The sequence below is a fragment of the Thamnophis sirtalis genome, unplaced genomic scaffold, assembly GCF_051295495.1.
Source record: "Thamnophis sirtalis isolate CommonGarterSnake01/CBP01778 unplaced genomic scaffold, rThaSir2_p1.2 scaffold_2, whole genome shotgun sequence".
Lineage (NCBI taxonomy): Eukaryota > Metazoa > Chordata > Lepidosauria > Squamata > Natricidae > Thamnophis > Thamnophis sirtalis.
Window position 1 is genome coordinate 152,642,487 of NW_028261382.1, and position 13,531 is coordinate 152,656,017.

Below are 13,531 nucleotides of genomic sequence, written 5' to 3' on the forward strand. Positions count from 1 at the left end.
ATCAATCTTCCTTGTTTCAGCTTAGCCAGAGTGCATGTGCACTTCACATCTCTTGTAACACTGCTACTTATATAATCAAAAAGAACACCTCACCTTTTCTTTCTTTAACTTGCCTTCAAACATACCCTTAGGGCCAGGTAAAAAATATCAGGAAAGAAGAAATTGATCCTACAGAAACTACGCTGGAGTATTCAGAAAGCCAAGAGTTTTATTATTATTTTTTAAGAAAATGAAATTTTAAGAATTAAACAGTTTAGTTAGTAAATTGAATATTAAGATTATTGAACTGTTCCCTACAATCTATTGGTTGACCAAACTACAAATTTTATTTATACAAATGGGAAAGACCTTGTGTGTTTTAAAATTGTTTAAAACTTTTAGTGCTTGGGCCTATTTTTGCAAGCTCTAGTAACATACAACATGAACTACCAGTATTTTTGAGGCCCTGAAGAGAGAAACAAGAGACTGCAGCTGTTTGCAAGTTCCTTGAAATGTTTAAAGGGTTTTTCTTATTTGAATGAAAGGACTATTTCAACACTCAAACCTTCAGATAGAGCTGCTATATTTCAAACTGAAACACAGTGGACTAGGATAAAAATGATTTAAGAGATTAGTTTTTTTTATTTTTCATTATAGAAAGATGATTCCGCTGCAAAGAATGAATGTCATGCACAAATATGAAGCTCAAAGCAAGAAAAATAAATAAATAAAATGATTGGATGAGCATCGAGCCCAATTATAATAGTAAGTCGGATAGGATAACTTCTGGTGTCTTAGAGGAATATTTAAGGATTTATAGCAATAATTTTAATAAACCACAATCATTTGCTGGTTTACTTGCAAGTAGACTGCAACCTTAATTTATCTTTCTTTGACTAAATGGACTTTGGACACAATAGAGTATTGATCTATGATATATGAAATAGACACAACTCCAATACACTCTTTAATTTACATAACATCCAAATGACTTATCCTTTGATTCAGAGGCTTTTGGGAATAATAGATACCCTCAAATCTAAAATGGGTTTTTCTTGTGAATTGTTTTAAGTAGAATTTAATCCTCTGTAAAATGTTTACAATTATATCTTATATATAGTTTTCTTTTCCCGTGTAAGATTGAGATTGTCTTGGCAACGTTTCAGCAAGGTCGCCATCTTCAGGCTGGTTTCAGGCTTAAAGTGTGATCGGAGCTGCCATCTTTCTATAAATCTTGGTGTGTGGGGGTGGTGGTGGAGTGCTGGCTTTGTTTCAGTAAGTGGAATGATTGGTTGTGTGGTTGTATCATGATTGGTAGATTGGTGCTGGCTGTGTATCTATTGTTGTTTCGTGTTGCAGCCTGGGTGGGTAAGGCTCGTTTGTTGACTAGGTCTGGTTTCCAGATGTCTGGTAGGCGGGCGGTATCGTCACATTTATTCATGTTGTGGGGGTGTTTCTCTATTTTGATAGCTTCCATAATTATTTTCTTGTTGAAGTGTTCTGTTTTGGAGATTAACCTGGTTCCTTCAAAATTAATTTCATGTCCTGTAGCTTTAAGGTGCTGGAAAAGGGAGTACGTTTTTTCTCTTTTTCTTATTGTGTTCTGCGATGCGTGCATTTATTCTCCTGTTCATTTGTCCTATGTATGTTGCAGGGCAGATTTTGCATGGTATTTCATAGACTACTTGGTTTTCTAGCTGGATTTTGTCTTTCATAAGATGTTGGCTATTTTTTGGTCAGTGTTAAAGGCGGTCTTGATATTGTGTTTGTGGAGAATTTTGCTGATTTTATCTGTGGTGCCTTTGATGTAAGGGAGGAGGGCGATACCGTTGTCCTGTTCTGTGTCTTGGCTTTTGGGGGGATTCTCCCTTTGGATTAGGTTGGTAATTGTTTTTCTTTGGAATCCGTTGGAGATTAATACATATTAATCTCCAAAACAGAACACTTCAACAAGAGAATAATTATGGACGCTATCGAAACAGAGATACACCCCCACAACATGAATAAACATAACGATACCTCCCGCCTACCAGACATCTGGAAACCAGCCCTAGTCAACAAACAAGCCCCACCCACCACACAGGCTGCTACAACACGAAACAACAATAGTCACACAGCCAGGACCAATCTACCAATCATGATACAACCACACAACCAATCATTCCACTTACTGAAATAAAGCCAGAACTCTCCCCCCACCCCCCCAAGATTTATAGAAAGATGGCAACTCCGATCACACTTTAAGACCCAAACCCACCCTGAAGATGCATATATTGAAACTTTTTGGAGAATATGCTGAATAAACTAAGTATCTATTTTGTACTAATTTTAAAGATATGAGTAATCAATAAATTATGAAAAATAACTCTTAAAAGGTTTTAGCTTTAGCAGTAGCATTTAGACTTATATACCACAATGCTTTATAGCTCTATTGGGGAAGTTTACAATGTCAGCATTTTGCTCCCAATAATCGGAGTTCTCATTTTACCGACTTTGGAAGGCTGAGTCCACCTTGAGCCATCTGTCAGGATCGAACTGCAGGCTGTGGGCAGTGATTGTCTGCAATATTACATTCTAACCACTGCGCCACGAGGGCTCTTTAAAAATAAATTATCACATTTAACCAAATCAAAAGTTATTTGAAGATCAGTAAATACAAATAAAGTATTTCCCATATATTAAGTATCATGAACATGGCCAAAACCACTAGCATGTCAAATAGAAGCATATTTTGACTTGGCAAGCTATGCCAATTTTCTGAATGGTAAAACATCCACAATTTGTTATAATAGCCTGACCTTTTTTAAACCTGATTATTACAACATTGCACCTATAGTGGTTACTTTTAAGGCTGAAGCTAAAGTAAGAACCTGAATGGTTCTCTGAGGGGACATATTCTTCCACTATCAAGGCTAGGAAGAGAATGGCCTCATTTCCATTTATAAAAACGGGGAGAGGAAAAAAGGGCCTCTGGAGAAGGCCCTTTTCTTAAACTCTGGAGAAAATGGATGCTATAATTATGGTTGGTTTTTGTGTTCTGCAATGGACTAATCTTTTGAATTACATGGCTTTGATCGTACTTACAATAAAGCAACTTTGTCAGAATTGAAAGCTTCTACAATAAGAATACAATGTGAGTAAAAGTTTATGATTTATTGCTGTGTATAGAGTAAAATATTTAGCCACAAATTAATTCTTACTGTCATTTGGTTTATAATTATATAATATGTGGTAGGCACTGAACATATAAACTGGACATGTGGCTTTATACCTGCAAAAGACCCTATATGTTTTCTCTATAAATTATCTTTTTTATTTCAAAATACTTATTCTATTCTATCCCTTTCTTTGAAGAAATGCTTCTATTCTAGCCTTTGTTCAAAGTTCCTGTACTTGAGCTGTGTGTATACTGTTATTATTGACAAAAATAACATTTTAGGTACTCTATTATTTCAAAGCCTATTAAATGAAGTTTATTACATCTTCTCTTCAGTGAAAGATATCATGCTTGAATTGTGAATGAGCAACTAAATTCAAACATCAAAGGCACAATACTTCAGCATTTCACTGATTGATCACAAAACACATATTGAATTCTTGCAATATAGCATTTAGAGCATTTTGGCTAGATTTAGAATATAAAATACAAAACTATTTTTTAAAGCTAATGCTCAAAAATATTCAGTTGATCATGTTTCTCATTAAACTTACACGAAACACATTACATAGATATATAATACAGAAGAAATCAAATTGAAGTTCTATGTACAAAACTGAACAACAGAATTAGTTTTTACAATTTCTTTCATTTTTCCCTGATCTACTTTATCTACCTAAACCATATTGAAATTTTATGAAAGAACATCTCTTTAACATAATAAATGCCTTTGATATTATACAAATAGTAGCAACATTTAAATATAGCAAAAACATTTTGACACAGACCAGTACAAACTTAGGTGCATTTACCACTTTTATTTTACTATGCAGAAACATACATTCGCCATGTATTGTGATGAAACTGACAGCATAAAGAACATAGGATCCGTTTAGATTGATGTGATAATAAAAATGAAATAATGTTTTGTAAGTGTTCTGTATGGTTTAAGGCTTAACTCTGACCTAAGTAAGGAACACTGACTAGACTTGCAAAAGAAACATCTTTCTCTGAGAGTGGACAACTTGGTTTTGAAAAATCACATTTCAGAAGAACTTGAGATGCTAAAGAAAACATACAATTTCTTCAAAATAATCACAATGCAAATGTATAGATTGAGACTTTAGAAAAGTGACGGCAGGATTTCTAATTTTAACAATCCTAAAAATCATTAGCTATTAAGGGTTCCAAATCAGATAAACAAAACATATTTTATAAGCATTTAAATAAGATTAGAGATTCACCATTGTTTATATAACAAGAATAATAACAAATTATAACAAGTATATGATTCAAATTATTTGTTGAATAAAGTATGTTATTGGCACATTTAATGTAATAAAACATATATATATAGTACCTGTACAGCTTCTAATATTGTAGTGTGATCTTGATTTTCCCTAAACAAAACTTTGCGCACCCCAAGAAACTGTGTTTAGACTTTCAATAATAGTAAAGGCATGAGCTGCTTTATGTGTAGCATAATACAATTGTTTTAACTGTTGATGAACGTGCCATTTAGATGTAAAGTTGATTTAGGAAAATAAAAATGCTGCTTTTTTGTAATTTGACGTTTCATGCAATTATTAGATTATTAAAGCTGATTCAAATTGCTGTAACTGGGGAATTTCTGCCAGTGTCCTTAATTAGCAATTAAAATCAAAATCTTCCATATTGAAAATTTCTCTGGAGAGATGCGTCAACTGGGTTAGAACCAAGACTCCATATAGGCTCTGATATTCCCATTGATGAAGTTCATAAGAAAGCTACTCTAATCCTGCAGTAGAAAGAGTATAGTTAAATTCCATCAATAATAAATCTAAATAAAAATAAATCTTGAATAATAAAGTAAAAAAAAAGAAAATATTTCTATACAAAAGAACTCTAGGTTTCTTCAATGAGTCATAAAAATAGTAAGTTGAGGTCAAATCTCTATTTTCTGAAAATCTATACAATTATATTATTGTAATGAGAGCCTTTTGACTGCAAATCTATATTTATAAAAAATGTTTCAGATTAAATTCTTGGCATCCTTGCAGCAAACAGCCCATTTCACTTTCAATTTCAGTTTCAGCATGGGCTTCCCGATGATTAGCGGTTTCAGGCTGCAGGATTGCCATAGCCTATTGCTGCCTCCGCAAGCTCCATTTTTCCCGTTTGCTGCAAGGAGGTAAATTGCTGGGAGGCAGAGGCCAAAGGCTGGTGGCTGGGCAGGGCTACATTCGGTATATAAGATACACCCAAACTTTCACCCTCTTTTTTTGGTGTGTGTGTGTGTGTGTGTGTGTGTGTGTGTGTGTGTGTGTCTTATACTCCGAAAAATACAATAAATAGAGTATTTGTAATTCCCAAATGTTCTTCTATAAATAATTCCTCCAAGACTTATCTTTCTTTGTTCCTTCTCTTATTTTCAACTTCCTCACATATTGCTAAAGCAACAGCAACTGATTTTTGAAAATGCTAATATTTAATGTAATAACACATAATTTATATGGACATAAGGAAAACGTCTTTGAAATTAAGATTATACAAGCAGTTCAAACAAAATAAAAGCCATCTCTTCTTTTTTACACACAATTCAGCTTTTGTAGAGTACAAGTATCACTAAATCTTGCAATAGCAGGTTAGTATGCCAAACATATTCTAGCACATGCATATAGTAGCTGCATTTAACACTCCAATGCTAATTTAGCAAGAATTTGTCGGCATGCTTTTATTCAATCACAGCAGCAAAAAATTGCATGTTATTGTCTCCTTTTAAGAAACAATCATAAAAATTGCCAGAACTTATTAGGAAACGTAGAAAAATGAACAGTTTAAAAAAGGTTATTCACAAACAACTTTACAGTCAAAACTTAAAATACTGGTATTTCAGTTCAACATACTTGCAAGCTTTCTCAGGCAGAACAGTATTTTACAATTAGAGAAAATGCTTTCTTTGCCCACAAACTTTGCATAAGCAATCTTCAGGACTGTCAATTTACAGAGCTATTTCATGGAATATGCATAGCAACCAGCAAGCAGACACAAGCAAATGGGTTCCTCCTATTTCTCTAACTGGCATTAACATAAACAAAAAATGTTCTATTCCATAAAGTTAACCTAAATAGCCAAATCATTCTCTTTTTTTTTTGTACAAGAGAGAGTACAAAATGCCAGAAAGAATAAATAGAAACGATTAATGATGGGTTCAAGGAGAAGGAATGATCTTTGTCACATGCCAGTCTATGAGTGCCTGGAAAAAATCTATTCCTCTTACCTGTATCAATCCTCCCCATCTTCTGGTGTGATTTCTGTCTCTTTATGTACCACTACTTTGGTCACTGACATGTCAGGGTGCTGCTCTTTGGCCTCTTTAATTGCCTGAGCCAGCGCCTAGCATAAGGAAACCACAGAAGGGCAGAAAGGAAAAGGGGGTGGAACATGCATGATCAGTAGCAAGGTGAAGAGAGATTCATGATTAAATTTTCAATTTCCAAATGAAGAAATGTGATTCAAAACAGACATTTTACATTTGAACTGAATTGTAATATATTTTAAAGACCTGCTGGCACTAAAACAGACTTTTAAGTTTACAGAAAATAGACTAATTTGGAGCTAATTTTAGAAGCTTACACATCATACCTGATCATGGTCAATGTCTGCATCACCCGTTATCACAATTCGCTTTTCAATTCTTGTCTCTGAAATGCCTCCTTTCACTGTCTTAAAGGGGGAAAAAAAATAACTAAGGCCTCAAGATACGGTCAAAGGAAGTTTACTACTTTCCCCCCCTCTGGGAAATTAGAACGTTTTTGCCTCTATGTTCCATGCTTTCATTTTAAAGGCAGCTTGATGGTTGATATGCTGTTTAATTTTCAGAATACCAAATGCGAAAATGCACGACATGCATGTGCAATAGGAACAAGTTTCTGATCTCAACGGTAAAAAAACCTCTCATAATATTAAATAGAAATTACATCATAAACACTTTTTAGAATTTATTGGGTAGACTGATCACTGGACATTTAAAAAGTGATAGTAATTTATTTATACTGAAGATACAGTACTCTTCACATAGCTGGGCACAGGTGGCCATCTGCATATGATTTGGATCAGTGGTGGGTTTCTGCCAGTTAGCACCGGATTGGGAGAACCGGATGGTGAAATTTACCGATCCGGTGAGAGGAGGTTCCACTGGTGGACTCGGAAGTAAGTTCCGGAACGCCTAACCCGTCCGTCTCCCCGTGCTCAGAAAAGCGCTGTGTGTGGAGGTCCCTTACTGGCGGGCAGGCATCCTAGAATCTGCCTGCCAGCAAAGGAATTAAACGGAATTGCTTTTCTGAGCACAGGGAGACACACAGTAGTTTGCACCGTCCATCTCCCCGTGCTTAGAAAAGCGCTGTCCGGGGAGGTCCCTTACTGGCGGGCAGGCGTCCTAGAACCTGCCTGCCAGCAAAGGACTTAAATGGAATCGCTTTTCTGAGCATGGGGAGACACACAGTAGTTTGCGCCGTCCGTCTCCCCATGCTCAGAAAAGTGCTGTGCATGGAGGTCTGTTACTGGCAGGCAGGCAGGCATCCTAGAATCTGTCTGCCAGCAAAGGACTTAAACGGAATCGCTTTTCTGGGCACGGGGAGACACACAGTAGTTTGTGCCGTCCGTGTCCCCATGCTCAGAAAAGCACTGTCCGGGGAGGTCCCTTACCGGCAGGCAGGCGTCCTAGAATCTGCCTGCCAGTGCCACGCAAACTTTTCCGGTCCACTGCACCCGAGCTGGTGGAGTGCCCGCAACTGGCCACTCGTCGCCAGGGAGACAGCCAATGCAGGTGAGCCACGTGGTTGCTCCGGTCGCACAGGCGCTCCACCTGCTCGGGTGCAGCCGGACCAGAGAAGTTTCTCTCTGAGAAATGTCTTCTCAGCGAAGCTGTGGCAGCCTGCCTGTCCCTTTCAGGTGGGTTCCCCGGGAGGGAGGAGGCCAGGAGGAGCATAAAGGGAGCTGTAGCTCCTCTGTGAATGGAGGGAGAGGAAAAAAGTTGGGATTCTCCCTGCTGCAGCCTTTAAATGGCAGAGAGAAGCCGAATTCCCCCCCCCCCCCCTTCACAGAAGAGTTGCTGCTCCCTTTATGTGGATGTGTGATATTTGGCAAGGACTGGGAAATCTCTCATGCAGTCTCTGAACAAGAAAAATGTATTTGCATATTAATGGGGGAAACAGGTGGGCTAATTATAATCTTAAACTATTTTTGGCTTACTATACAGATAATTTAGTGCAAAGCTGTGCACAACAGTATTAGTTTTCTGTGGTTTTATCTTCCTTGGTTGGTTTTGGGGAGAGCTATGGAAAGCTAAAACAAATGCTGTGTAACAAGGAAGCATGAAACATTCCTTTTGATTCATTAGAGAATTAAAACCAAACATTATTTCAAAGGAGAGAAGTTTCATATCATGCAACTTTCATCAAAACTGTTTCACATGCCCTTAAATCTTGGAGGGTGGGTGGGAGACAATAGTGAACATCTAGGAAGTAGGGTAGTAGTGGCAAATATCTTAGAATAATACATTGATGCAACTATTATAAATTGTTCAGCAATAATTTAACTAAAAGAATTGTGCATACTATATATAAATTGTTACTTCTTAGCAGGAAGTCCAATATTTCTTTCTTTGGATTTTCCCATTTGGCTGAGTTTTTCAGTACTCCAACATACTATTCTTTTTTATTGGGGATATATTTATGAATTTATTTTTTTAAGCAACAGGCCAGAACCTGTTCATATTAATAAGTAGGAAATCTGTTGGACATCAAACTTATTTTAAAAGTATCATTATGTAGAACTCTTTTTAGTAGTCTGGATTATGGAAGAATTGCAGGAAAATATTAGATAAGACAGAAATAAGCTAAAATAGGGGTGGTGGTGGTGAATCAACTTCTTGTTTCTTGCCCATGTTTTGTTACAAACTACTCTAACTGCTGCCTGTTTTTTTAGCAATAATGATTACGTTGAATATGATATTAATATATAAAGCATGTGATATGGTTCCAGGATCAGAGCTAGTCTATATATGAATGGCCTGAAGGTGTGTTAACATTCAAGGAAGCTAAAGGTGCAATCTAGGAAAGGCAGTTCTTGGCCCTCTTGGAAAATAGACCATCTGTGAACTATATGCAAAACCACCTTGATTGCCATATAGAAGAAAGTATGAAATAGGCTTGTTATAAATCATTTGGTGGGATTTCAAAGCATTGGAAAGTTGTGGGAGTACTTTGAAACATCTGCTTCATTGACCAGATCTGGAGGAGTGCTCAGAGCCCTGTAAAATAACTTGCCTAGCTTTAGTACAAATGCTAGGACTGCATGGTACTTTGGATTCTGTTCCAAACAAAGTACTGAAGAGAATACAAGACTGTAAATATAGTACCCCACCCACAACTCTTTAAAGTAGATATTTCATGAATCCAGAAAAAAGGCGCCGCTGCTTTAAAAAGTACCAAGTAGATGCTCTGGGGTTTACATTCCTATATATTCAAAAACAGTGCATAGCCATAACAAACATTATTATTTAATGAATTTAAGTTGTTATTACTGCTTTGAAGTTAAATTCAGGTGTATAGATGACTCTTTCTTTTCTGTATAATTTATACCTTTATCTTGAATGGGAATGCTGACATCACCTTGGCCACTCCCACCCGGTTACATGGCCGGAAAGCCAGTCCCACCTGGTCACATGCTGGCAAGCCACTCCCTCAAAGCAGGCCACACCAACAGACTAGGTTCCAAAAATGTTTGAAACCCACCACTGATTTGGATATATGCTCCAGGAAATTCCGTAAGGGTTTAATGTTCTCAACATTGTTAAGGGAGTTAAAACTTAAAAGATGTCAATGTGGTGCTGACTATTATTCCTAAAATTTGGAATTGGTTTATAAAGAACTTCGGATCAGTTTTTAATTTATTCTTTATGTGCTACATTTTAAAGCATTAAAATACATTTAAAAAAGAAAAAGACTAAGCCATAAAAAGCATACTTAGCTATCTCTTCTATTTAATGATCAACAAATAAATGATTACTTCAGTTGTTTCACTCAGATATTTATATATTTAACAATAATCCTATGCCTATATTATAACAAATTTCTGATACACCTACTTTGGTGATATGTGTAGTAGTTGTAGTACTAGTAGTTTCAGAAGTAATAGTCTGTGCACTCATCAGAACTCCTGGTTCAGAGTCAGCACTAGAATCCACCTAAGAAAAAATAATATGAAATGATAAATGCATTCAATATTGGAGTTATTTGTGTAAAGTTAGCAAACATTTTATTATTATTATTATACAATTGTATCACAGCGGCCAGTTGTTTCGCCGGATTTGGCATTGGTTACTAGTCGGGCCCCACCCAGGGGCCTAGGACGTCGTAACGTATTTTCGTAATATGCGTGCAGATCCAAGCAGTGTGGCTTTTTGCATTTGACTGATGGTGATTTTGTCAATTTTTAACTGTTTTAAATGTAATTCCAGTGCTTTTGGTATAGCACCCAGTGTGCCAATTACCACTGGAATTATCACTGCTGGTTTGTGCCATAGTCGTTGAATTTCGATTTTTAAGTCCTGGTATCTTGCGATTTTTTCATGTTCCTTCTGGGCGACCCTGCTATCACCTGGTATTGCGATGTCTATGATTGTGACCTTATTTTTCTCAACCAGTGTGATGTCGGGTGTATTATGCGCCAGTATTTTGTCAGTTTGTATACAGAAATCCCACAAGATCTTGACCATCTGATTTTCTGTGACTTTTTCAGGCTGATGTTCCCACCAGTTTGTTGCTGTTTTAATATTATAATTTTTGCACAAATTCCAATGGATCATTTGTGCTACTGAATTGTGCCGCAATTTATAATCAGTCTGCGCGATTTTTTTTACAGCAGCTGAGTATGTGATCAACAGTTTCATCAGCTTCTTTGCAAAGTCTGCATTTGGCATCATCAGAGGATTTTTCGATTTTGGCCTTGATGGCATTTGTGCGGATAGCTTGTTCTTGCGCAGCCAGGATTAGTGACTCTGTTTCTTTCTTTAATGTACCTGTTGTTAACCATAACCAAGTTTGTTCACTGTCCACTTTATCTTTTATTTTTTCCAGAAATTTGCCATGCAGTGCTTTGTTCTGCCAACTCTCCATTCTTGATTTTATCACATCTTTTCTGTATTCTTGTTTCGTCCATTGGGCCTTCAGTAGATTTTTGTTCTTTACTTCGATTAATAGATGTTCTTGACTTTCTTTTAAATAATCAGCCAGTGCATGTTTTTCTTCTTCAACTGTTTGCTTCACTTGTAATAATCCTCTGCCACCTGATTTTCGGGGCAGATATAGTCTATCAGTATCACCACGTGGATGTAAACTGTAGTGCATTGTCATTAGTTTCCTGGTTTTTCGGTCCAAAAGGTCCAAATCAGCTTGTGTCCAGTTAACTATACCAGCTGTGTATCTTATAACTGGTATTGCCCAGGTATTTATGGCCTTGATTGTATTTCCACCATTCAATTTAGATTTCAAAATTTTCCTAACTCTGTTGGTGTACTCTCGCCTGACAATAGTTTTTACTTCTCCATGCTTGATGTTATCCAACTGCAGAATGCCTAAGTATTTATAGGCTTCATTTTCTTTGCATTTAATTAATTGGCCATTGGGCATTTCAATTCCCTCACATGCAGTGATTTTGCCCCTTTTTATGGATACAGTGGCGCATTTTTCCATGCCAAACTGCATTGAAATATCGGTGCTGAATACTCGGACTGTGTTTGTCAATGATTGGATTTCTATTTCTGACTTTCCGTAGAGTTTCAAATCATCCATATATAGTAAATGCGAAATTTTTTCAGCTTCTTTGGCTGTTTGGTAGCCTAATTTCATTTTTTTTTAAATTACTGATAGTGGGATCATTGCGATGATGAAGAGAAGAGGTGAAAGTGAATCACCCTGGAAAATTCCTCGCTTGATATTAACCATTCCGTAGATCTCATTCCCTACTGCCAACTCAGTTCTCCATTGTTTCATCGCCTTTTCAGTAAAGGATGTAATATTTTTGCTAATGCCAGTTGTTTCTAAGCATTTTATGATCCAACTATGTGGCAGTGAGTCAAATGCCTTTTTGTAATCAATCCAGACCATATTCAAGTTCGTTTTTCTGTTCTTACAATTTTCTTACATATTATTATTATTATTATTATTATTATTATTATTATTATTATTATTATTATTATTCTATTATTATTTTAGTACCTTACCTCAGAGGATTCATATGTAATAGTTTTTGTTTCAGTATGGACAACAGGTGCTTCTTTCATAGAAATTTCCGATTTCTCTCCACCCAGAGAAGCACTGTCAAAACTGACTGCCTCAGTCTTCACAATGGGTGACTGTTCCAATGAAATGTAAACGTAGGACACATTAAAATTGTTTGATTTTCTAGTATTCCAGAGTAAAATGTAAATGAATGCTCTTGCATAAAAAGAAATGTCTTAAACTTACACCTAAACAGAATTTTTATCATAATTTATATTAAATTGAGAACATATTTAAATAGCATATATCTTTTTTCATTTAAAGCTTAAATTTATTTTGTTGTAATCCAAATTTACATAAGCTTATTTTTCTTTAAATAGTTAAAACAGGGTTGAAAAGATTGCATGTACGACAGTTTACAATTAGAATATTCTAATAAATGAGTTGGGAAGTGTTTTCAGATTTGAAATTAGATAATTTCACAGGTAGTAATTTTTCCATGAAATATTACACTTCACTCTTCGCTCTAATAAAATATGTTCTAGTATCAGCATTAAGCTGTATTACTTAATCCAAAATGTTTCTTAAAGAGTGCATATGATGCTAAAAATAAATCAAAAGAAAATAATAAATGTAAAAACCATTGCAACAAGCATCAAAACATCATGCATGTAAAGAAGCATTGTGTAGTTTCCTTTATTTTTTAAATTTTTTTAAAACATTCAACATAATCTTCAAAGAGTCCCAGAAGTTAAAGGGGAAAAGCAAACTTTATTTTAAACATCTGCATGTATACCAGTTGGGCCAGATGGAAGAAAATGAAGCAGCAGATATCACCATGAAAGAGAATTTCTGCATCCTGCCTTGGATGCATATGCCTTCCAGATGAACTATGTGCTATTTTACATTAACTTAGTGTGTGTTCACACACCAAGGGAAGTCCTGGCTATACTCGCAACTACAATTATTCAGGCTGCTAGCCATAACCATATAGTAACCATGCTGTCTCATTTAAATCTCATACTAAATCAAATAGTGACAATTAATGAAAAGGACAAGTTGAGCTTGCAAGCCATACAAGTGAAGAACAAACACGTGTGAAGCTGCCTTAAGAAACAAACTGCTCACAATA

General features: G+C 36.0%; 1 protein-coding gene across 25 annotated transcripts in view; it reads right to left on the minus strand.

Annotated features, from left to right (window-relative positions):
- Positions 1 to 3,939: 3,939 nt before the first annotated feature.
- EPB41L3 (erythrocyte membrane protein band 4.1 like 3) overlaps positions 3,940 to 13,531 on the minus strand; it is a 157,511-nt gene continuing 147,919 nt past the window's right edge. For 23 of the 25 annotated variants that reach the window (XM_087707234.1, XM_087707228.1, XM_087707238.1 and 20 more), the window contains 5 exons: positions 12,402 to 12,533; positions 10,266 to 10,364; positions 6,761 to 6,841; positions 6,396 to 6,511; positions 3,940 to 4,913 (listed from right to left, as the gene is read on the minus strand). In XM_087707234.1, coding sequence (XP_087563360.1) covers positions 6,401 to 6,511; positions 6,761 to 6,841; positions 10,266 to 10,364; positions 12,402 to 12,533 — 423 coding nt within the window. In that variant the 3' untranslated portion in view covers positions 3,940 to 4,913; positions 6,396 to 6,400. The remainder of the gene's footprint in view (positions 4,914 to 6,395; positions 6,512 to 6,760; positions 6,842 to 10,265; positions 10,365 to 12,401; positions 12,534 to 13,531) is intronic. The other 2 variants (XR_015695665.1, XM_087707231.1) reach the window with 2 other exon arrangements.